The sequence below is a fragment of the Tilletiaria anomala genome (genome assembly GCF_000711695.1).
Source record: "Tilletiaria anomala UBC 951 chromosome Unknown K437scaffold_59, whole genome shotgun sequence".
NCBI lineage: Eukaryota > Fungi > Basidiomycota > Exobasidiomycetes > Georgefischeriales > Tilletiariaceae > Tilletiaria > Tilletiaria anomala.
Window position 1 is genome coordinate 87,118 of NW_013546963.1, and position 21,814 is coordinate 108,931.

Here is a 21,814-nt window from a genome sequence, read left to right on the forward strand (position 1 = left end):
TCATCAATAGCCACTACGTCACCATGTTCTTCACACATTCTGGTAATGCGTACATGAAGATCAGCGCTCGGTGCTAGCTGTCATTGTTATCAATGACCATTTTGCCCATTATTCCTTTGCACCGAGATCCGACTATACATGCATCGTCGAGACGCATAAATATCGATTTTTGCTCCACAGCGATGCGTGTGTATAAGCTCGCTTCCATATTTCGCAATCTGCAGCCCGTCAACGACGCGTTTTTGATCATGTCCGTTGCGAAGCGGAAAGGGATTGTCGGCGAACTTGTTGAGTTGAATATTGCGAAGTTGTTACCATGGCATGCCTCAGTTGACCCAGAAAGCGAGGGCGGCGACCAGGTACAGTGCGCAGAGCATGAACCCTTCAATGTAATTGCTCTGGAGTAGGAGGGACGCGGGAAAGGAAACGTTAGTAAAGGCGAACTGAAGGAAGAACAATGGTCCAAGGGCCGATCGATGCACCTTTCCATCTTGAATGAGGCAGTTTGCAAGCACAACGCTCGCAACAAGAATGACTGTCTCGAAGGATTGGAAGTAGAGCTGCGTACAAGCAGAGAGATGAAGAGCGTAGAGCGTCAGTTTACAAGCCGCCGCGATCGCCCAAGATCAAGCCGCTGATAAGATGAGACTCACTGTAAGGGGCTGGTCGATTATCCATCCAACGATGACGAGCGCAGGAATGACGCCGATGGCAATCTGAATCGACGATCCCACCGCAACGCCAAGCGCGATTTCCATCTTGTTCTTTGCAGCCATCCACACCGATGTGACATGCTCTGCAGCGTTCCCGACGATTGGCAGCAAGATCGTACCGATGAAGCTCTTGGGGATGTGGTACTCGCTCGCGACCTCGTCGATGGCGCCGACGAGGTAGTCGGCATTAAAACTAGTGACAATCGTCACTATCAGCAAGCCGAGCATCGCTGCGACTGGTGTCATCTTGGCTTCCTCCTCTTCCTCCTCTTCTTCCTCCTCCTGCGCCTCGAACAAGAACGCGTGCGTCTTGAGTTGGAAGAAGAGGTACAGAGTGTAGACAAGCAGCAGAATGATCGACGTGCCGCGCGAGATGAACAACAACCCTGCTTCGGTCTGCTTGTCCGGGGTCAGCGATCCGGTGGTGAAAAATTCGGCAGAGCGAACGGACCCTTGGTACGCCGCAGGAATTACAACGGTGATTCCGCCCAACATGAGGATGCTGCCTGAGGCCTGCGCAGCAGTCTGCTGGAACGTGCTCTCCTTGCGACATATGCCACCCGCGACAAAGGCCATGCCCAGGACGAGCAGGATGTTGGACAAGATAGACCCAATCAGCGAAGTCTGCACGATCCGCAGCTGGCCCTGGGTGAGAGCGACTATGCCAACGATAAGTTCGACGGCGTTGCCAAATGTCGCATTCATTAGGCCGCCAAGCGTCTGACCTAGCTTCAACGATGCCTGCTCCGTCGCGTCACCGAGCAGCTTAGCGAGCGGCACGATGGCGATGAAATTGAGCGAGAAGATCGCTGCTGCGGACCATCCGAGGTGCTCGGCAACGATCCCAAGCGGGACAAAGACGAGCAGGACATTGAGCCAGGACGAAGTCAAGAACCACCTAAACGATGTCGCAAAGTTGGGCTCATTCGACGGTCCGCTCAGGTAGTGTTGCGCGCGGGCGGGGTAGGATGTGGGGCGCTACGCATGAGAGAAGTTTCAGCAAAGTTCAAATGTCAGCGATAGTGCTCATAGCCTGAGCCGCGCTTTCTATGCCTTGGACCGCGCACATGTAAGGGCAGACCTTCGTCTCCACGTTCCGCGTCGACGTGGACGCTGTAGTTGGCATCAGCTGCATTGCTGGGCCTGCCGGAAAAATCAACTGGTGCAGGGAGGTCGGAATGGTTTATCAGAAGCGGTTGACGCTCTCCGAGCCCATTGCTGTTATGGGAAGCTGATCAGGCAGAAGCAAGAAAGAGATACCGGGCACGCACTTGCGATCAGTGACAAGGACACGGTTGCATCCGCTGGCTTCGTCTCTGCTACCCTTACTCACTCATGCCGCAGTTGGGGTGCGTTCTGGTCGTGCAGACGGTCGCCAGCACGTTTGAAGCTTATGGATGCGTATATAGAGGAAGTCGAAGCGACCTTGGCTGATGGAATGGAGGATGGTGGGCAAGATTGCAAGAGTCGATATATGACTTCGTGTAATGACTATCTATCATGACTAGAGGATGGGATCTGTGGCAGCCAAGACTTTTGGCTCTTACAATGCTGTGCCACCCTGAACTCCATAAAGCTGCGCCCAGCCGTCGAAATATGGGTGGCGTAGGCGGGACTCGGAACTCGGAACCCATGGTCGTCAATTGATACATATCATGGCTTGGAATTCCGCTCGCTGTGTGCAATACAAAGCCTGCAACCTGCTGGTACCACGGCTTATGGTACCAGAGTTAGATGCTTGCTGAAGGCAAAGAACTTGTTCTTTTGAAGGTCGAGCGCAAGTGGCGGCAAGGTCGAGCACAGATTGTCTGACCAAAACAATGCAGCAAATGGCCCCGGATGGAGGGAGTGGTTGCCTATTAAGCTCTATCACATCACTGTGATCCTGGTGGCAGCTGCAATCTGCATGATCGCCAGAGGAGCGGGAAGAGAAGGACGATTGCGGCTGCTGCTGAACATGACCGCTTTGCATTTGATACATTCCACGAAAGTGTGTATTTATAGGGTCCAAAAATTACGTATACGGTAGCTCATTCAGGAGTGAAAGCAGCAAATATTGATGCTGCTGGGTTATTTGCCGGGCCAAGGGCGCTGCGCGGTGGCTTGCGGCGAGGATCATCGTATCTTTAGCTCATACTTTCGGCAAGCTACGAGCGGATGTACATACGGCGCCGGGATCGACATTCCCCCGCGTGCTTCCAAGCGACAAGAAGCCGCGCCAACTAGCCGAGACTTATATCAAACGCTTCACAGATTGGGCAAAAACACGTATCTCAACCAATGGAAACGTGATCAGCCGCAAAGAGGCCTTCAGTGGAATCAGATACACGAGTAACAAGCATTAGATACAGATAACGATTCTGCTGCCTGACGCGCACACGGCTGCTCATAAACGCTTCGATGAGGAGTCGAATCGCGGCGACGACGAAGTCGATATCCTCGTATCCAAATGGCCCTACGGCCGCCGACTAGATCATGTACTCCGATGGCTTCCGCCCGGAGGAGGATGAGAAGGAAGGCTTTCCGACTAGTCCATTAATACGCTGGAATTAATGTACATGTACACCCCCTTTTGAGTAAGAGGCGCAATATAGCCCAAGTCAGAAAGGCGAAAGCGCCGGAATGTCGACTAAAGTGCCTTGGTTCTGAAGTATCCAAATAAATGAGCCCAACAAGGCGCTTGGACACAAGGCGCATCAGCCTACTCGACTCTACATCATATTTCAACATGCTCCACACAAGCGACGATTGTTCATGAGCCTTTCTCTTTCATTGACTTGATCGACGCGAGTCACTGTCAGTCACCATGACACCACTACAGCCTAGGGCGAAGGAATACCAAAGTTCCGAGTGTCTTGGTGTCTGAGAGCAATGGAAAGCTGCGCAAGGTAGTCCTAGTGCGGCACCGGCTTGCTGAGAGGGATGATAGCTACCTCGATTGTCCCATTAATATATCAATATCCAAAGTGACCCATCCGTCCACCACATCAGGCTATCAGTGCATACCGCTTGATGTACGATGAGCGAGCAGGATGCTTCGCATCTTCTCGTCGTCTTCTAGCGTACACAATGCACATGAATCGACACCAGTAGGGTCCTGGTAGTATATCACGGGCATCGAAGAGCAAGTACCACAAAATATCAACATTGCAACAAGGTACCAATCGGCAATCGCTGCTCGTCGCCTTTCTAGATGCACCCCGGTAAGGTGCTGCAAGGTGTCTGCCTCTCTGGACGTTCGGTGCTAGTTGCATGTGCAACAGGCGTGCCCATGGTTGCACTAGTATGTTGTACCTGGTTTGAGCTCCTCCCTGGTCCAGTGAAGCAAGCAATACTTCGATATCCATCCAAACGTGCAACGCTGCAAGCCGTCTAGAACGGAACGTACAGTCGTCCCCACATTTTGATGGTGCAATTATTTATTACATAATATAAAAATAGTGTCTGGAAAATAAATTACATGTGCAACAGTGCCACTCTCCCTACTAAAGTGTGACGTCCATAACGATTCGACGTGTGAGAGTCCACCAGGTGTGATGCGGAGGATGGGGTTTGTAACCCTCTGAGCATTACCAACGTTGAAGAAATTGTTAATATTATGCCCCTTCAGTCACAGGTAGTGGGAAGCTAGGATGGGGCTAAAAAGCGTAATTCTCATCCAGGAAGCGAAAGATATACTCTGTGAGACTACAACCTCGTTATTGCGTGGGGCTGAATATCTCTCCCCCTTGCTACGCGCTCTACCTGTTCTCACGTGCTTCATCTGCATACTTGATCTGCCTGGCTGCCGACTCCCACAATCCCGAATTGATCTTTAGGTATGACACATAAGGAAACGCGGGCGAATCAGACTGTGAGATGGGAAATTTATGGAACGGAATCAGTGAGACCTCCTCATGGCCACATATACCCCTGATCATCACAGAAAGGTCAAGCTCATTGTTTGTACAGGACCGTGTGTATGATCATATGGTCTTCTATCCATTATCATAAAGGGTACTTGATTAGCGAATCTACACTTTCCAAGGCAGCTTCTATCTCAGTTCCCTCCTCAGCCGATCAGTTGCACCCTCGGACTCACTCTAGCAAGCGATTGCGATCCGTTTCCTTCATAATCGCATACGCGGACGTCAATATCGATTTCAGGACAAGGTGGGCCTCCACTGGCTCATCGATGTCCAAAAAAGATCAGAGTGCAAAGAGAACATTGAATGAACACGATGGCTAGAGAGACAAGCGATGGCCAGAGAGACAGGCACTCGAGGACTAGGAAAAAACGCCGAAGAAAGAAGAAGTGCATGAATATCTCCGCATGAACAAGTCAATGATTCCTTTGCGCAATAAAGAGCTAGCATGGAAACTTCGTGCACCCGACACTACTGGGATGATGCGGACACCCGAAGTCGGAGATATCGTCTGGGAAGCGCGTTTGGCCAGCAACGACATAGCCAGGGTCCCGTGCAACACTCACCACTGTGTTCCTAGCTGGTGAAAGCTCGTCTGGTTTCAGGGGCGGAGGGCCATTGCGATTGCCATAGTCTTTTCCTCATGGAAATTAGCGTCTAAGACTTGGCTTGGAAAGTGAAGCCAGCCAACGCCACTCACTCACGTCTATGAAACATCATCATCCCATTCGCACTCTTCGCCTTGGTACAACTTACGTCACTGCCTCCCCCGCTATGTTCCATCCCGCTGCCTCCGATGCTGCACACGCTGCAGGCCACAGCTGATGCGCTGCTCACCAGAGCTGACTTGCAGTCTTGGTTTGGCACCAAGGGGGGTGACGTCGTGCAGTGCGCCGTTGCAGTGCTCTGGCCCTGCCCCGCGCTGGGGAGCTGGCGTGCCGCGTCGATGCACCCGATGCTCGCCTCGACGACCATGCGTCCGCAGTGTCTCCAGCTGAGCGCCAACCAACGTCACCCTTTTCGCTGGTCGCATTCAGGCACTTCCACGGCACGCGGGCAGCATGAGAGCACTTTCACAGTCTGAATGTAATCCTTTTTGATGCTTGGTGATGGGCGCGGGCATTGGCGCTGTGGACGCGGGGTGTGGTGTGGTGTCGCACCCTATCGCTCGCCTGCGCGCGCGACACGTGTGTGTGACCCAAGCGAAGGGAACTCGGAAGAGCGCCGCAGTGCACCTTGCAGACGAGTAGTCTTGCCCGGCGGCCTGCAGTGTGGGTGCACTGTACAGCCGCGCTTGGCGTGGGGGTGGCAGCGGCGGCTCTGCGTCGACCGCTGCCCACATACGAACGTACATGTGCCCACCCATCGATTTTTGGGTCTGTACATATGGCTCTCCTGGGGTTCGTCACGATGCAGGAGCGGAGTGCATATTCAGACACAAACAGCACCTCTCGAAACAGGCGGTGACAGACTACAGGATGGAGAAGTGAGAGCCGCTTCATCAAATTCAAGCTGGACGCGTGACCACCCCTTCCCCAGGTTGTCGTCCCGTTCGCTGGTCATTGGCGAGACAAAGATCACAGCTGGGCAGGCCAAGCAAGTGCAGACGAGTGATTGATTGGTAGCAGCTGTACCAACACTTGTGAGTTGCAAGGACATGTATTAGCATTCAAGACGCAGCCTTGCGAAGGGCTCGCTGGACATGGGACGCGTGCTGAGCTGAACTCGGAGCCGAGCGTTGCTTTCCTTGAAGTTTGCTTTATGCATACCACTTTCGTCGCTTCATCTTCCATTTTCCTGTCAGGATCCAATCTGATCACATCGGCATCAGCGTCATCAGCATCTTCACCACACATACATCCTCGTCCACATCGTCGCCTGTGGCCGAGCAGTGCGCCGAATTATGTTCGCATGATCAGTACGTGAGACCAAAAGTGGCAGGAACACTGACGCAGGCGACAAGGCACGCCTTGCGAAACCTCATCGCCAAGACACGTTCACGGGTTACCTTTGCTCGTTTGTCAACACCGATTCCAAAACAGCCCGATCTATAGCGAGGGCGTAGAGAGCATTCAAGATGCCGGCCTTCCTGCGAGGCATGTCTGGCGGCTCCAGCAGGCCCACATCCAAAAGCAAGGTATCCGGCTCCGGGCGGCCAGGTAAGGCAAAGCGCAGTTTGGCGCTCGCGTCGCAAGCAGACCCGCTTGCCATCGTCACCGCTCCACCGGCCAAGGAATCTTCGGCAGAACGCGATGCCCGTCTGCAGGAAGAGTCGGTTGCTCGCAAACGAAGCGAGGACATTGACAAATGGCTCAAAGCAGACAGCACCGCCACCAGAAAGGATAGACAAGGAGAGGTTCAGCTCGCATTACTCGGACAATCGGGAGCGGGAAAGACGTGAGTCCACTCTGGAAAGCTGGAGCGCATGCGCCTTGTAACAGCTGCAGCTGACATGGGTGGGATGTTGGACAGAACTCTACTTAAACAGGTGTGCCGAAGCGGACACTGAATACTCCCAGCTTTAGAGGCAGACTGACGAATCGAACTTTGGCAGATGCGACTGTTGTACGACCCACAAGGATATGAACGCGAACGCACCTCATGGCGGCTCGTTATCTACCTCAATGTGATCACCGCAACCCGACTGCTGCTCGAGGGAGTCGAGCGCGTGTTAGAAGAACAGGAAGACGCCAAAGAGGCAGCAACGCGAGCAGCCATCCGGAGCGGGGCGGTCGACGTCGAAGAGACCATCGGGGACGACAGTGTGGACACCTCCAGCAGCGGAGGCCGCAGGGGGGACTTCGTGCCCACCGGCCTGCTGTCTGCAGCTGCAACGGCCGTCAATGGCACATCGCACGTCCTGTTCCCTACTTCCTCCCGAAACTCTCTCATCTCTCTCAGCCGTCAGGACACGTCGTCAAACAGCACGGGGCGCCGGTCGTCCAGCCAGCGCGGGCGAGGGCCGTGCCGGGCGACGCTTCTGATCCGTCTCCGCCTCGCCCCGCTGCTGTCGTTGGAACCCGACCTGCGCAACCGCCTCGGAGCCGTCGGCGACGACGTTGCCAATGTGCCCGAGTATCTCCAAGCAAAGGGCAAAGAGCTGCGGTCGTCGCTGCGAGGGTCGATTCGCACCAAACAGCAGCTGCCCAACTGGCGCGGGGGTAACGCCGGGGAGTCTGCAAGCAACGGCGTGCGCTTGCGCGCCAGCGCAGGGATCAAGGTGGATGTCGATGAAAGCTCTTCAAAAGACATGGGCCCGCGCACGATCCACTACAAGCCGAAGCGCAGCGACGACCTCGTCTTGAAAGCCGGTTGGCAAGACCGATCAGCGGAGCCGCCTTCGCCGTCTGCTGGCTCGCCCCCCTCATCTCCCACCTCGCCCGGCTACCCTCCGCCCTCTGCATCTTTGGCGTTCGACATGCGCACCAGCCTTGATTCACTGCAGTGTGAGCACAACAACGAGGTGGCGAACCGCTTGCGCCAGCGCGAGGAGGACGGCCCGCAGGCGCTGGTACTGGCTTGCAAGGGCGACATCCAGGCGCTATGGAGCGGTAAGGACAGCGGCGTCTTCTCGCACGGCAGTGTCGTCAAGAAGCTACGCCAGAACTTTACGTTCGAGCGCGTCAGCGCACCCACGTGGTTCCTCGATCAGCTCGACCGCATCTCCGTGGCGGACTACGCGCCGACAAACGAGGACATCATGCATGCGCGCGTGCGCACGATCGGTCTCTCGGAGAGCGTCTTTCAGGTCGGCTCGCTTCACAAGTACCGCGTATACGACGTCGGCGGCGACCGCAGCCAACGCATCGCCTGGGCACCCTTTCTCGGCGACCAAGTCCGCGCAGTCATCTTCATGGCCCCCGTCGGCGCGTACGACCAGCGCCTGCAGGAGGACGCGAGCGTCAATCGCGTGCAGGACAGCCTCGACCTCTTCTGGCAAGTGGCCACGAGCCCGCTTCTCCTGTCCGCCTCCGTCGTCTTGCTCCTCAACAAAATGTGCGTGCTGCTGGTGCAGGCCTACAGCGCACGACTGACCACTGACGCTGACGCACATACACACTTTTATAAATACCCATACACCCCTTCCCTCTCTCTCCCACCTCTCCTTGTGTGCACACTCTCTTCTGTTTGTTGCTCGAACAGCGATCTTCTGCAGCACAAAGTTCGACGAGGAGTAAGCGTCAAAAAGCACTGGCCCAATTACGATGGTCGCGATGACGACTACGAACAAGTCTGGCGATGGTTCCGAGCGCGCTTCACGGATGTAGCCAAGGCGTCGCGCGGAAAGCTTCACTCGGAGCTCCAACGCAACGTCGGCCAAGTGTACATTTTCCCTTCATGCGCCGTCGACACGAGCAAAATCAAGGCGATTCTAATCAGTGTCCAGGATACTATTCTTCGGAGCAACTTACAGGAGGCCGGCCTTTACTAAGTTCCCAGCGAGTAGCACTCAGCCCACCCCTCACAATCTAAGCGTCCGCATCCGCATCAGCATCAGCATCAGCATCCGCATCCACATCTGCGTCTTCATCAGTGTCGCAGCTCGCAGCTTTTCTTCACATCTGGGGTTTTCGCATGTTTCATTCCTCGCAGCAGCAGCTGTCCCATGGATCGATGATCGATCCACCTACACCCCCACGCCTGGCAAATCTCAGACCACATTCTCGTGTCAATACCACCTACTACCTTACCTACCCAATGACATTGCTCCTGTGGCATTTCACCGCGTTTACGTGTACAATCTGGCAATCTATTTATCGCATGCAAAGGTTCGATGTCCATAGTCTTTGTGTGCTGCACTCACCAGCCGAAAGGTGCGGGAAGAAGCAGGATACGGCAAATGGTCTAGCTATGTCGGAAGTGGAGCCGAGTGCTCTTGTTTCATATACCTGGCGCGGTTCATCCGTGGCAAAAAGCCGCCCCAAACTGACACAGTCTGATTGCGATTAATGTACCTCATCAATAATCCTGTTCATTCTTCCAGCAGCATTCAGTAATCCATTAGAGCCTATTGTGAATACCGCAAAGGGTCTGCTCCCCGGACGTGAGATCGCCTCCGTCCATGCTTTATTAGAAGTCCGACCACTGTAACTTGGTGGACTGCTGTTATCTCGGCAGTGCTGCACACTACCCACCGTGTTATCCAGCCTACCTTACAACCATGCCGCTCCCTGAAGTCGATCTCTCCGCCCTACCGAGCGAATACGGAGCAGCGGTGAAGGCTGTTCGAGCCAAAGTGCCTGCAGCGCTTGCCAGACCTGCATGGGGTATTATTTGGTGAGATAGCTTCTCAGAGGATGGCCAGGCATTTCATGCTGACAACAGACGCTTGCTTGTACAGTGGTTCAGGGCTCTCGGGCCTGGCAGGCTCCTTGAAGGATAAAGTGGAGATTCCTTACGAGCAAATCCCCGTGAGAAGCTGGAATCGGATGCATCGAAATTAGCCTTGCCAGTCCTGATGGCTTACACCCCTCTGGTCTACAGGGCTTCCCAAACTCGACGGTGCATGGGCACAAGAGTATACTCGCATTAGGATTCTTAGAGCAGGGTGACAAGAGGGTTCCAGTCGTAGCATGTCTGGGTCGATTCCACATGTACGAAGGCCATTCGCCTCAAGACTGCGTCTTTCCGACTCGTCTTTTCAGATGCCTAGGCACCCAGGCCATTGTTGGTGAGTTTCGACGCTCGGACGGCGTGCATCGATTCCAGCGAGACTTCGGACTCATCCCTGTTCATTTACCTTGCCTGTTCAGTCACGAATGCGGCAGGCGGTATCAACCCCAACTTTGAAGTCGGTACGATTGTTGCCATGCATGACCACCTTTCACTACCATGTTTAACCGTCAGTGGCCCGTCGATTTCCTTCCCTCCAGCCGCACATGCCCTGACACGTATTTCTGTTCTACAGGACAAGAACCCGCTGATCGGCCACAATTTGGACGCATTTGGCTCCCGATTCCCACCTCTTTCCAATGCTTACGATATTCCCTTGCGACTGGCTCTGTTTCGAGCAGCGAATGCGCTCAATCTCTCCGCCAAAGACATGCAACAAGGGACATACGCTCACGTGTCCGGCCCGACATACGAGTCCAGGGCCGAGTGTCGCTTCCTGCGAAGCATCGGCGGCGACTGTGTCGGCATGAGTACCGTCCCTGAGGTCATTGCTGCTCATCACGCTGGCATGCGGGTGCTGGCAATCAGCTTGATCACCAACAAGGTTGTGGTCGACGATTATCTGGACGCACGCAAAGCGCTGCAAGATCAGGCTAATGGCGGAGATGCGCTCGGCAAGAAGACCGCAGACGCAGACACAGCAGCGGCAGCGAATCACGAAGAAGTGCTAGAGGTCGGCAAACGCAGAGCGGAAGACATCAGGAAACTTGTAGAAACGGTCATCTGTCAGACCGACCTAGATTAGTAAAATGAACATATCTATGGCTAAACTGCTGTGCAAACTCGCATGCATGGCTATAGCGATCTAAGTGTCCTTTAATCTGAATCGACGCTTTCCACCGGGACCCCACTTCTCGCTCAAAAAGCTGAGCAAATATTCGTGCAGCTCTTGGTAGGCGCCTCGCATTGAGATCGAATGGTCCGAGTCAGTAAACATGCGGAAACGGAAGCCGCGCACCTTGGCCCCGGTCAACATGTCAAGAAGATGCGCCGAGTTTTGAAAGTGCACATTGTCATCGGCCGATCCTTGGGCGATCAGGAAGTGCGAGTGCTTGAAGCCATCTGTCGCGTGCAACCCTGACTTTTCGTATCCCTGCATGTTGTCCGTAGGTAGCTTCATGTATCGCTCCGTGTAGATTGAATCGTAGAAGCGCCAGGAAGTGACAGGCGCAACAGACATTCCAAGATTGAAGACACCCGAGTCTCTTTCGATGACCTTTGAGGTGAGGTAGCCACCGTAGGACCATCCCCAGATGCCTATCCGCCGTTCATCGACGTATGGCAAACGGCTCAACTGATGAGCAGCCTCTGTCACATCGAGCGACTCCACGTCCCCCAAGCGCGTCGTGACCGGGTTACGGTTCAAACGGCCCTTGAAACCCGTACCTCTCCCATCAATCGTAGCAACGAGATACCCCATCTCGCAAGCGACATATTGATGCCAATCACTGCGCTGCCACTTTTGCTGGACCATCTGACTGTTTGGACCACCGTAGACATTGACGAGGACAGGGTAGGAATTCCGACCGCTAGCGTCAAAGTCGTGCGGCCGCAGCTCTGACACACTAATGTTTGCACCACTGGGAGTGGTGATGTTGTAATAGAGTTTTGTCGGCATGACGTATTCTGCCGAGATGCGGCGAAGAGCTCGATTGTCTTCCAACACATAGTTGAAAGCCCTGTCATCCACGCCGATGACGCGGCGAGCAGGCGGATCGTCCGGACTCTGACTGCTGAGAAGATAGTAAGCCCCTTTGGGGTCGAAAGAGACAGTGTTCCAGCCACCAGTAGAGGTGTCGGTTAGAGGGATTGGGTCCTGGGCCCTGTAAGTCGATAGTTGCTTCGCGTCTGGAAGGGCCACATAGAAAAGATGGCGCTCAGACGGAAGAGGATGGGCAGCGATAAAGTAGCTGAGGCCACGAGAGATAACGTTAGATTCCGTGAGACATGCATTGGCGCTGATCGATATACACTCACACTCGTTTCCTCTCGATATCAACGTGCTTGATGTTGCCGTCGATTTCCCACTTTCCTTGAGTCAAGAATACGGGGTCAGCAGAGGTTGCAGATGCAAAGAGCGCTAATTGCCTGTAGCCTTGCGCCGTCGGCATGACTTCCAGGTATGCCCCGGTGTTTCCCAAGGGCCGAATGGTTTGCGCCTGTAGTTGTTCCATGATCAGTGGGCGCGAAATGCATTCACGTGCAAAAGAAGTGCTCACAACCTCTATCCACCCATTCTCCTTGACTGTGCTGATTCTGCGCACAACGTCGCCCACAAGGTGCGCCTCTGAGCTGGAATTGACATTTCGGACTTTGTTCAGATCGAAATGGAGCACACGCGCCCTGTCGCTGGCACGATTGCTTTCGCGCAGCAGCAAATCGCTATTCCCTATCCAGGCCACCTCGGTAACGAGTCGTGCAGACCGCTTTTCGCGGCTGCCAGCAAGCGCGTTGTCAACATCGAGGTCCATCGCAAAAGCAGATACGAGAGGATCCGGTGAATGCAGCTCGAGTTTTGCTGCAGAGATTTGATTGTAGGATGGTGCACCTTGCTCTGCGCTGATCTCCTTGATGTCTCCCACGTCGACAACATGGGCGCTGACGACCGGATTGGGATATCCTGGCTTAGGATATTTCATCTTGGTCTTTTCAGTGTAAGGCGTCGTCTGTGCTGGGAACCAATGGCTCGGGTTGTATATTGGAAAGTCGAAAGTGGGGACGTCACGCTCGTCAAAGGAGAGGTAGGCTAGCTTGGTGCCGTCAGGCGAGAACCACATGGCTGAATCGCTACTGAAGACCTCCTCTTCGTATACCCAGTCTGGCACACCGTTAAAAATCTCGGTGGCCCCGCTGTTTGTTATACGTACGGGAGCATGGTCTGGTGACGGCAGAAAATAGATGTCATTTTGAGACACGAATGCCAGGGAAGGGGGCGTGCGCGCGGGGGATCCACGCGGGGCAGACGAGGGGGCGAATTTCACGTTCGAGATGGTCGGTGGCATGGATAGCTTGCCGACGCCGTCCGCGCTGATAGCTGCCGCTTTCTTGGCAGCAACATCAAAGAGCCAGACATTGTAGTGGGAAGAATATCGCCATTGTTTGACGCGATCGCTCAAGAAGAGAACATAGCGCATGTCGGGAGAGATGATGTATTCGTCGAACTGTATGCGGTTTCCTTTTTTCTGAGTCCAAGAAGGTTAAATATGGTCAATAAGGCATAATTCAGTGGCAATCTGGGCCGCTTGCTCACATCTTTGACATCGGAACCGGAGACCAGTGTCACCTTTCCGCCGCCTTTGGCGACTTCGCCTGTTCCAGTCTTTTCTTTGCGCGCATGTGTGACATCTTGAATGATCAGGTCTTGCGTTGCAGGATCGACGTAAGAGAAAACTCCGACGTCCGGGTCATCTTCGCTCCAGTTGATGTCTGCACCGCGCGCGTACAGCGTGCCATTGAAGAGCATGTCCATGTTGAGCTGCCTCAGCGAGCTTTTCGGACTTTGAGTTCGCAGGGCTTCGATGAATCGTTGATCAACTTCATCTTCAGACTTGGCACTAGAGCTTCTTGGCTGCATTGTTGGAGCTAGAGAAGACGGGTGTGGAAACGCAGCGAGTGCTTCGCCTACTGTGCCCCAGCCGGTGAAAGCCCGGTTCACTTTGCTGAACGCTGGGCTGGCATGTTTCAGGCCCCAATTGCCGGCTTCGTCATTCGAGCTGGCAGCGAACTTTGTGATTTTTGAAGACCATCGATCCTTGTTCAGGAAAGGCAGTGTCACCTCCATCGTCTCCGAGTCCCCCGCTTTGCCTTTACCTTTCCCGCGTCCATTAGAAAACTGATGGGGGAACCAGCCACTTGCTCCGATCGCTTCATCCGCCGATGAAAGTATCGAGTGCTGGGGCGAGTAAGTGGATGAGAATCCCGATGTAGTTGAAAGCCAGAGGAGAAGAGGCACGGCGAGGAGGATGGTGACGGCGGCTAGGCTGAACACAAGGCACCCTCTGGCTGGAGAAGTTCGTTTTCCATGTACTCGCAATGTGAGTCGATTAGTACCGACAGCTTCTCCAAGAGATTGTTGATACCGTTCACGGTCGACTTGCATCAATGCTATCCGCTCTTCTTCGTCAAGCAGATCATCATCTTTGACAAATTCGTCGTCGTCATCCCCGTTAAGCTCGTCCGACAAGGCAATCTTGCCTCTCCCATGATTGACTTTGGTCGGCGCTGAGGCGGAGGTGGCATTGCTGGAGTCTCGCCCATGATTTGATCGCAAGAGTGGCAACTGATCATCAGAGAGCGTCACGTCTGATGCACAGCTGTCGCTTGGAGCGCTCGCTGATGGTTGACCCTTGTGGTCATTAAGGAGGATTGGAGGGTACTCCATTGTGGCCGCCACAGCTGAGACGAGGTCGACCAAGAGAGGAGCGCAACAGAATCCCTACGGGTAGTTCACAGAAGAAAATACTAAAGGATCATGCCTCCTACTGACCGCAGCATGTAACCGAGCCCGTCTCAAATCAGAATCAGTCCAGGTGGGATAAGGTGATTAGTCCGTCAATGGCCAAAAGCTAATGGTTGCTGGATGTGGCGCGCGATCTTTTGTATAGGTTCTCGCTTGACTTTTTCGTGGGGCCTTTTGACAGGCTCGGACCCTCCGCTGGATATTGCAACCCTACTATGTACATAAGTTGCTCTGATAAATAAAAATGCCCTCAATGTTTGTCGGAGCCTGCACCTTAATTGCACACATGCAAGCACATAACGACAGTCCAGTCGTCTGGACAATGGGCAATGATGCATAGACCAAGGCCCTAGCTACTTCGATGCTTTCGCTCACTCGGTTATGGTCAAAGCGACTGCAGGCGCAATCTGTGCAATTCGATCCGTCGCGCTCATCTGTCACTGGTTGCGAAGGTTTTGCAGTTGGCCCTGCCAATCAAGGAAATGCTAACTTCATTCCTTAATAATCAAACTATTGTGAAAGTTGAAGTATGGCTTCATCAAACACCCTTGCGCGGCCCGGCAGGGTTCATGGTAAGCACGACCCTGATAGGATCTTCCTTGCAGATGGTCAACGTGTCCAGCAAATACTTCTCGAGCCAGCCGTCGGATTTGAGGCCAGTTGCTAGTTTACTTGGGAATATTTGCGAGTAGGCCACGATGACGGACCTTGTCTCCCTCAATTCCAGTTGTTTGCTAATATAGCCAGTCGATCTGTACGAGCATGGGTTGAAAGCCTTGACGTTGTCGTTTCCAACAGGCTTTGAGTTCATCCAGCGTGTGGGCATGACAGTATTCGGCGAGCCAACATTGCGCCCGTCGCGGTGGATCGTGTACCTTGGGATCGCGACGAACTTTCATAGGAATGTGCCTGCCATTAACGAATATTCCCTCAGGAGGCGTGAAGTGCTGCAAGCCACTCATGACGGATAGGTAGCGGCGGAGGGCTTCGTTGATGACTATATTCAGATACTGGCATTTGAAAGCTTGCCGAGATCTTCAGCAGGTTTCGCTTGTGAAGTATCTTAGCGCGTGTCTTCGGCTGCGCTCAAGGGCAGAACAAGAACTCACTGTCGACGACCCCATCGATCTTTTTTGCGACTTTTCTGAGGACTTGCGGGTTGTGCGCGAGTTTGAATATTGCCATTGCCCGGGAGACAGAAGTTGGACTGATCCTGTGACAAATATTGAGCCTACATTGAGTTGAATTGCAACGGGAATAAGGGTCAAGTTATCCAGCTACAATCAGTGCATCAAGAGGGCGCCTGATACTCACCTCTTCCTTGGTATGTTTTTAGCCCGTTTATTATTCTCTCCAAGCAAGTAGCTCATTACATCAGGCTCACTCATTCCTCTGTTGATCCTGTCCTCCAGCGCAGGCAACATAAACTGATTGAACTCGAGGGCAGAATTTAGAAAGTACTGAGCTATGTGAGCCATGTAAGACACACCGTTAACGACGTTAAACATCTCAACGGCTTTTTCCAAGAAGAAAATTGGGCGTGAGAGCCCTCCCTTGCTGATAAGTCAATGTTGTGAAATAAGCCGACAAAAGATATCATATCCGAGGCCACAGGGAGAATGCCGCATATTAATGAGGTGAACTCGTTGCTAACAAAAAGGTTGTGGTGCCACTCGTCGGAAGAGATAAAAGCAACCCCCTTGTCGATCTTGATATCTTTTTCGACGTACTCCTCCAGGCTCAGCATCAGCTCCTTCTTTAACTTGGTCAAACCTGATTCATAAACATTCGAGGCAGTCGACTTAAAGCACATATCCCAGATCCTTCTTCATACCGCATCATCATGAATGTCGACCCTAGCATACAAGGCCAAGCTTCGCTTTGGCAAACCAGCGTGGACTCCTGTGGGCCACGGCCATTTCAGCACTGTGGATTTGGCGCCAAGCATGACGGGGTGGTTTCGGGGTCATTGAGCGGGGGCTCTCAAAAACATGTGCGGACCGGGTCGCTGTATTGCCTTTGCAAGGCGGGGATATAGTGACGACGCTGAACAGCTACACCGATACCAAGCTCTATTTAAACAGAGCTTCATTAGTTGACCCGAGGTTCTTGCGCAATCGGTTGAAGTAGAGTCGATAAATGCCAATCGAACGACAGAGGGCAGCGGGATAGATCGTCGATAGCAGGGCAACATTCCCCAAGGACGAGAGGAGCGGAAGGTGAAGGAACCGGTGGTAGTAGTTGAAACCTGCAGCGCTTCCAGCAGCAAGAGGAGGATCTCGGCTTGAGTAATAGGCTCGAAGGTGAAGAAGACGAGATGGGACGCTGGTATGGCGCTGACGGCGAGGTGTCCATTTTGGAGCTCGAGTTGCGTCTTGGCTGCAAGCCGGTGGTCGACTTGGGTGGAAAGCACGCTCAGCACAGGCAGATGAGCAAAGGGCTTGAAGCATTGACTGATTTGAATATAAATGCATGGGCTTCTGCTCGCCACTCCCAATAGTCTCTCTCTCTCTATCTCTCTCCCGTTCTCTTCAACGCAGCAAACAGCTGGGAGAAGAAAGGCAATCAAGTGAAAGAAAGCCCCACACTCCGAGGACGGAGAAGCGCCATCACGGAATTGGCGGAGGGGTTAGGAGATCGAGAGTGTACTGACTGTCACATTAGTTTCGCTTCACCTGAACTAGAATCGGGGCTCTTCCGTGTGGTCTCAACCCTAATTGGACGCACACTTTGCATCATCAAAAAATTTGCGCCCAAGGTGTCCTTCAGGGTCAAGAAGCTGCAATAAAATGGTTGAATGTTGCTGTGTCAAAAAGCTGCAATGAAACTGCATCGCCTGAACATCCATCTCGGCTTCGAGCTGTTGAGTATTGCCATAGTAACGCGACTCGAATACAGCTCAAGAATCGACTGAGACGAAGAGTGAAATATCCGAAGAGCAGCCAACTTCATATTTCTACCAATGGCGAGCAGCGACCGACCCGCCAAGCGAAGCAAGATGGAGAACGGCGGCGGCAGTAGCGCAGCTGCGCCTCCCGGTCCACCGCCCAGCAAGCCTGTTCACTCCGCAGCCAAAGAGAACCCCTACCTTTCGCACTTGCCTCCAGAGCAGCGTTTCACTAGGGGAGATGCAGAGGGCTCTGAGAGAGGGGCCGGACCGCTGGCCAACGGCAGGAGTGGCAACCCACTCGATGGGTTCATCCCGCGGCAAGTGGTGGGCTCGCAGGTCAGGTCAGTGATGGAAGGCGGCATCAATCCATTCTCGATTACCCCTACACCATTCTCGAAGAAATACAAGGATATTCTGAATAAAAGGAAGGAACTTCCGGTGTACGCTCAGATGGACGAATTCTACGAGAAGTTCCAGGAGAGTCAGACAATGGTTATGATTGGCGAGACGGGGAGTGGCAAGACCACACAGTGAGTTCCATGAGTCGACGACTTCTTTGGCGCACTATTTCTCCTTAAATGCTGATATATGGCTCGTTCTGCTTCTCAGGATCCCTCAATTCGTCGCCTATTCCGATCTGCCACAGACTCGCAAAGTCAAAGGACCTGATGGCGTCCTCGCGCCGCGTATGATTGCCTGCACACAGCCGCGTCGTGTAGCCGCCATGTCTGTCGCAAAGCGTGTGGCAGAAGAGATGGACGTATCTCTGGGCAAGGAAGTCGGCTACACTATCCGTTTTGAAGACGCAACGGACAGACGTACTACATTTCTCAAGTACATGACGGATGGTATGCTTTTGCGCGAAGCGATGAACGACCACAATCTCGAACGATATAGCTGCATCATCTTGGATGAAGCGCACGAAAGGACACTGGCAACCGATATTCTCATGGGATTGCTTAAGGAGATCACAGCTCGGCGTAAAGACCTCAAGCTCATCGTGATGAGTGCAACACTTGATGCACTCAAGTTTCAAAAGTATTTCAACGATGCGCCGCTTCTTCGGGTGCCGGGACGAACGTTCCCAGTCGAGACATTCTACACGCAAGAACCCGAGCCAGATTACCTAGAGGCTGCCATACGCACTGTCTTGATGATTCACCAAGCAGAGGACCCAGGCGATATTCTGGTGTTCTTGACGGGAGAGGAGGAAATTGAAGATGCCTGTCGGAAGATCAAAGCGGAGGCGGATGACCTGGCTAGCAAGTCGCCTGATCTCTGTGGCCCACTTAAGGTGGTGCCGCTATACTCGTCACTGCCGCCAGCTCAACAGCAGCGCATTTTCGAGCCAGCCCCAGCCGCACTGTACGAAGGCGGGCCACCTGGCCGCAAAGTCGTCATTTCGACCAATATCGCTGAGACATCACTGACAATCGATGGAATTGTTTACGTCGTCGACCCTGGATTCAGCAAGCAGAAAGTGTATAATCCGCGCATCAGAGTCGAATCGCTCCTCGTCTCACCCATCTCCAAGGCATCGGCGCAACAGCGAGCAGGACGAGCAGGACGTACACGACCTGGCAAATGCTTCAGGCTGTACACGGAGAAGGACTTCATCAGCGAGCTCATCGAGCAGACGTACCCGGAGATCCTCAGGAGCAACTTGGCCAATACAGTATTGGAACTTAAGAAGCTCGGCGTGGACAACCTCGTCACTTTCGACTACATGGACCCGCCTGCGCCAGAGACAATTATGCGTGCGCTTGAGCTGTTAAATGTGAGTGTCTCGCTCCCTTTGCTAGTCAATTGAGCGATCCTGACCATTCAACCTGGCCTTGATTTGCAGTACCTCGGCGCCTTTGACGATGAAGGCAACCTGACGCCATTGGGAGAGATCATGGCCGAGTTCCCCTTGGATCCTCAGCTATCGAAGATGTTGATTGTCAGCCCAGAGTTCCGCTGCTCGAACGAGATCCTCACCATCGCTGCCATGCTCTCCGTGCCGAATGTCTTTCTTCGGCCTAATTTTGCCAAGCAGCAGGCGGATGCGGCGAGAGCCGAGTTTGCGCACCCAGATGGAGACCACCTCACCTTGCTCAACGTCTATCATGCGTACAAGACGAGTAAGTGACAGTTTCATCGACAAAGAATGCTCAATTCAGCGCTGACCTACCTTCTCTCCCGCGCATAGACTGTCCCGACCCGTCAACCGGATCGAACTGGTGCTGGCAAAACTACCTGTCTCATCGTTCACTTATCCAAGCGGACAATGTGCGCTCTCAATTGCAACGTACTATGGAGCGGTTCGATCTAGACCTCGTCTCGACCGACTTTAGCTCGAAAGACTACTACACGAATATCCAACGTGCGCTTACCTGTGGTTTCTTCATGCAAGTAGCCCACAAGGAAGGCGGATCCAAGGGGTCCTACACAACGATCAAGGACAACCAAATAGTCTCTCCGCACCCTTCTTCTTGTCTCTCGCATTCGCCCGAGTACTTGCTCTACCACGAGTTTGTGCTCACGACGCGGAATTACGTCCGTACAATTACGGATGTGAGGCTCGAATGGCTCGTTGAATACGCGCCGGCGTACTACAATACGATGAACATGGAGGGTGAGATCAAGAGACAGATCATGGCTCTGGAGCAGAGGAAAGGAAAGAAGGACAAGAAGAAGAAGGATACACAAGGGTAGATGCGCGAAATGAAACCATAGACCTGCTCCCTTGACCAAGTGCATCTGTCTTTTGCGCTAGAATGACAGTCCCATTCGCACAACACGGGGGTCTCCTCCCGCATGACAGAGAGTGGGCCAATGCGTACGTGCCATCGGGAAAGCTTGCTATCCCAAAAAGTACAATGCCGTAAAAATACAAATTATTTTGTGTTGGTAGACGGTGTTTCAGTCGTCATCATCGTCATCATCGTCTCCTTCATCCCCAGCGGTAGATGCTCCGCCAGAGGCACTTGTTGATCCGCTTGGCCCAACAGTCGCCTTGCCTACAGTGTTCGAAGTTTTCCGCCGCTTTCCGCCACGCGTGTCACCTTCAGTCGTGGTTTCCGTTGGATCGGCGACCTTGGAGACGATCTCTTTCAGAAAGTCGAACGTTTCGTTTCGGTGAACTGTCCGTTTTCTGCCCGAAGAATACGGAAAAGTTGTCAGGGCTCTTGTGCCGATACCCTGGAAAAATGCACCTTACCCTTAAGGCAACTCACAGATGGTATGCAGTGACTTTTTTCGAGCCTTTTGATCGCGCTTCTTTCACTGCCTCCTCCATGATGTTCTCCATGAAAAGTTCCAGGGCTTTGCCTTGATGCATGGAACCGAAAGGGAGAGAATGTGTAAGCAGGGGCTTTTCTTATTCCCAGGTTCATCACGACCTCCTGTGTCACATCTCCAATTTTCTCCTACCCCAACTTCAGCCCGCCTTCAACCATCTTTCCCGGAGACGACAACAGAGTCCCCGACTCACAGACAGCCACAGGTGTGGCGGCAGCAACTTTGCCAACGTCCTCATCGGCCTGCATGATTTTCTTTATCCGTGCCACTGGAAACTTGCATACTGTTGACCGCTTGCCCATGTCGACTTGTGGTGTGTTTGCTGCGCTTGGTGTGGGCTTTTGATTGTTTGACGTGCGAGAATGTCAGAGTGGATGCTTCGTTCGTCCTTCCTAATCTAACACACTTTGGAGGGCACGCCAAGCCTTAGTGCGCAGCGGTGGGTACACCTGAGGACGAGTGTTATGATACACAGACTATGAACTCGTTTGCGTCCGACGTAATGACCCGATGCTTGATGCTCTAATGTGACGAGGCGTGACCACGTGAGAGCGTGATACTCTTGTGACAGGTGAACGGGTGAACCCGTTGGATGGGTGTGTTCTTTTTGCTGTGGGGATGAGGTGTGGCAGATGATGGTAGGCGGGGCTGTTGGATGAGGTGGATGGGTGTTTGTTTGCCCGCCGACCACCAGCCAAGCAAGGCGGTGGGGATTGTAGGGTTATCGACCCTCGGAACAGCAAGTCGCCGCACCACCCACCATCCCCATCCCCGCACACCTCCAACTCGCCGCATTGCCCACCCACACAGCTCAACGAACGCACCCTATTGACCACTCACCAGAGAGAGACTTCGAGTTGCAGCGTCATGTTGACGAGGATGGGTGAGAGAG

At 53.4% G+C, this 21,814-nt stretch overlaps 8 protein-coding genes across 8 annotated transcripts; 3 read left to right on the forward strand and 5 right to left on the reverse strand.

Annotated features, from left to right (window-relative positions):
- Nucleotide 1: 1 nt before the first annotated feature.
- Nucleotides 2–2,153, reverse strand: K437DRAFT_257417 (calcium/proton exchanger). Its single transcript, XM_013387009.1, has 5 exons — nucleotides 2,047–2,153; nucleotides 1,781–1,944; nucleotides 654–1,691; nucleotides 483–560; nucleotides 2–398 (listed from the first exon to the last, which is right to left on the reverse strand). The coding sequence occupies exons 1-5, from the start codon at nucleotides 2,048–2,050 to the stop codon at nucleotides 327–329; spliced, it is 1,356 nt and encodes a 451-aa protein (XP_013242463.1). The 5' UTR covers nucleotides 2,051–2,153; the 3' UTR covers nucleotides 2–326.
- A 2,902-nt stretch (nucleotides 2,154–5,055) lies between these two features.
- On the reverse strand, nucleotides 5,056–5,655 carry K437DRAFT_257421 (uncharacterized protein). Its single transcript, XM_013387010.1, has 2 exons — nucleotides 5,323–5,655; nucleotides 5,056–5,252 (listed from the first exon to the last, which is right to left on the reverse strand). The coding sequence occupies exons 1-2, from the start codon at nucleotides 5,591–5,593 to the stop codon at nucleotides 5,062–5,064; spliced, it is 462 nt and encodes a 153-aa protein (XP_013242464.1). The 5' UTR covers nucleotides 5,594–5,655; the 3' UTR covers nucleotides 5,056–5,061.
- Nucleotides 5,656–6,513: 858 nt separating this feature from the next.
- On the forward strand, nucleotides 6,514–9,099 carry K437DRAFT_147708 (G-alpha-domain-containing protein). The gene is made up of 4 exons (XM_013387011.1): nucleotides 6,514–7,015; nucleotides 7,091–7,106; nucleotides 7,173–8,614; nucleotides 8,762–9,099. The coding sequence occupies exons 1-4, from the start codon at nucleotides 6,696–6,698 to the stop codon at nucleotides 9,048–9,050; spliced, it is 2,067 nt and encodes a 688-aa protein (XP_013242465.1). The 5' UTR covers nucleotides 6,514–6,695; the 3' UTR covers nucleotides 9,051–9,099.
- A 475-nt stretch (nucleotides 9,100–9,574) lies between these two features.
- Nucleotides 9,575–11,066, forward strand: K437DRAFT_147657 (inosine guanosine and). The gene is made up of 5 exons (XM_013387012.1): nucleotides 9,575–9,895; nucleotides 9,960–10,029; nucleotides 10,103–10,289; nucleotides 10,372–10,460; nucleotides 10,527–11,066. The coding sequence occupies exons 1-5, from the start codon at nucleotides 9,780–9,782 to the stop codon at nucleotides 11,034–11,036; spliced, it is 972 nt and encodes a 323-aa protein (XP_013242466.1). The 5' UTR covers nucleotides 9,575–9,779; the 3' UTR covers nucleotides 11,037–11,066.
- Nucleotides 11,067–11,096: 30 nt separating this feature from the next.
- K437DRAFT_225471 (uncharacterized protein) lies at nucleotides 11,097–13,865 on the reverse strand (the record flags this gene model as incomplete). The annotated part of the gene is made up of 4 exons (XM_013387013.1): nucleotides 11,097–12,201; nucleotides 12,269–12,450; nucleotides 12,511–13,473; nucleotides 13,542–13,865. The coding sequence occupies 4 exons, from the start codon at nucleotides 13,863–13,865 to the stop codon at nucleotides 11,097–11,099; spliced, it is 2,574 nt and encodes an 857-aa protein (XP_013242467.1).
- A 1,423-nt stretch (nucleotides 13,866–15,288) lies between these two features.
- On the reverse strand, nucleotides 15,289–16,698 carry K437DRAFT_263488 (uncharacterized protein; the record flags this gene model as incomplete). The annotated part of the gene is made up of 8 exons (XM_013387014.1): nucleotides 15,289–15,421; nucleotides 15,458–15,549; nucleotides 15,626–15,747; nucleotides 15,860–15,963; nucleotides 16,065–16,215; nucleotides 16,240–16,307; nucleotides 16,481–16,576; nucleotides 16,616–16,698. 8 exons carry the CDS (start codon nucleotides 16,696–16,698, stop codon nucleotides 15,289–15,291), a joined length of 849 nt encoding a protein of 282 aa, XP_013242468.1.
- Nucleotides 16,699–17,593: 895 nt separating this feature from the next.
- Nucleotides 17,594–20,508, forward strand: K437DRAFT_248355 (putative PRP43-involved in spliceosome disassembly). The gene is made up of 4 exons (XM_013387015.1): nucleotides 17,594–18,170; nucleotides 18,250–19,417; nucleotides 19,487–19,763; nucleotides 19,832–20,508. The coding sequence occupies exons 1-4, from the start codon at nucleotides 17,713–17,715 to the stop codon at nucleotides 20,335–20,337; spliced, it is 2,409 nt and encodes an 802-aa protein (XP_013242469.1). The 5' UTR covers nucleotides 17,594–17,712; the 3' UTR covers nucleotides 20,338–20,508.
- Nucleotides 20,465–21,525, reverse strand: K437DRAFT_257427 (histone-fold-containing protein). The gene is made up of 3 exons (XM_013387016.1): nucleotides 21,116–21,525; nucleotides 20,859–20,952; nucleotides 20,465–20,776 (listed from the first exon to the last, which is right to left on the reverse strand). Exons 1-3 carry the CDS (start codon nucleotides 21,222–21,224, stop codon nucleotides 20,545–20,547), a joined length of 435 nt encoding a protein of 144 aa, XP_013242470.1. The 5' UTR covers nucleotides 21,225–21,525; the 3' UTR covers nucleotides 20,465–20,544.
- Nucleotides 21,526–21,814: the final 289 nt, after the last annotated feature.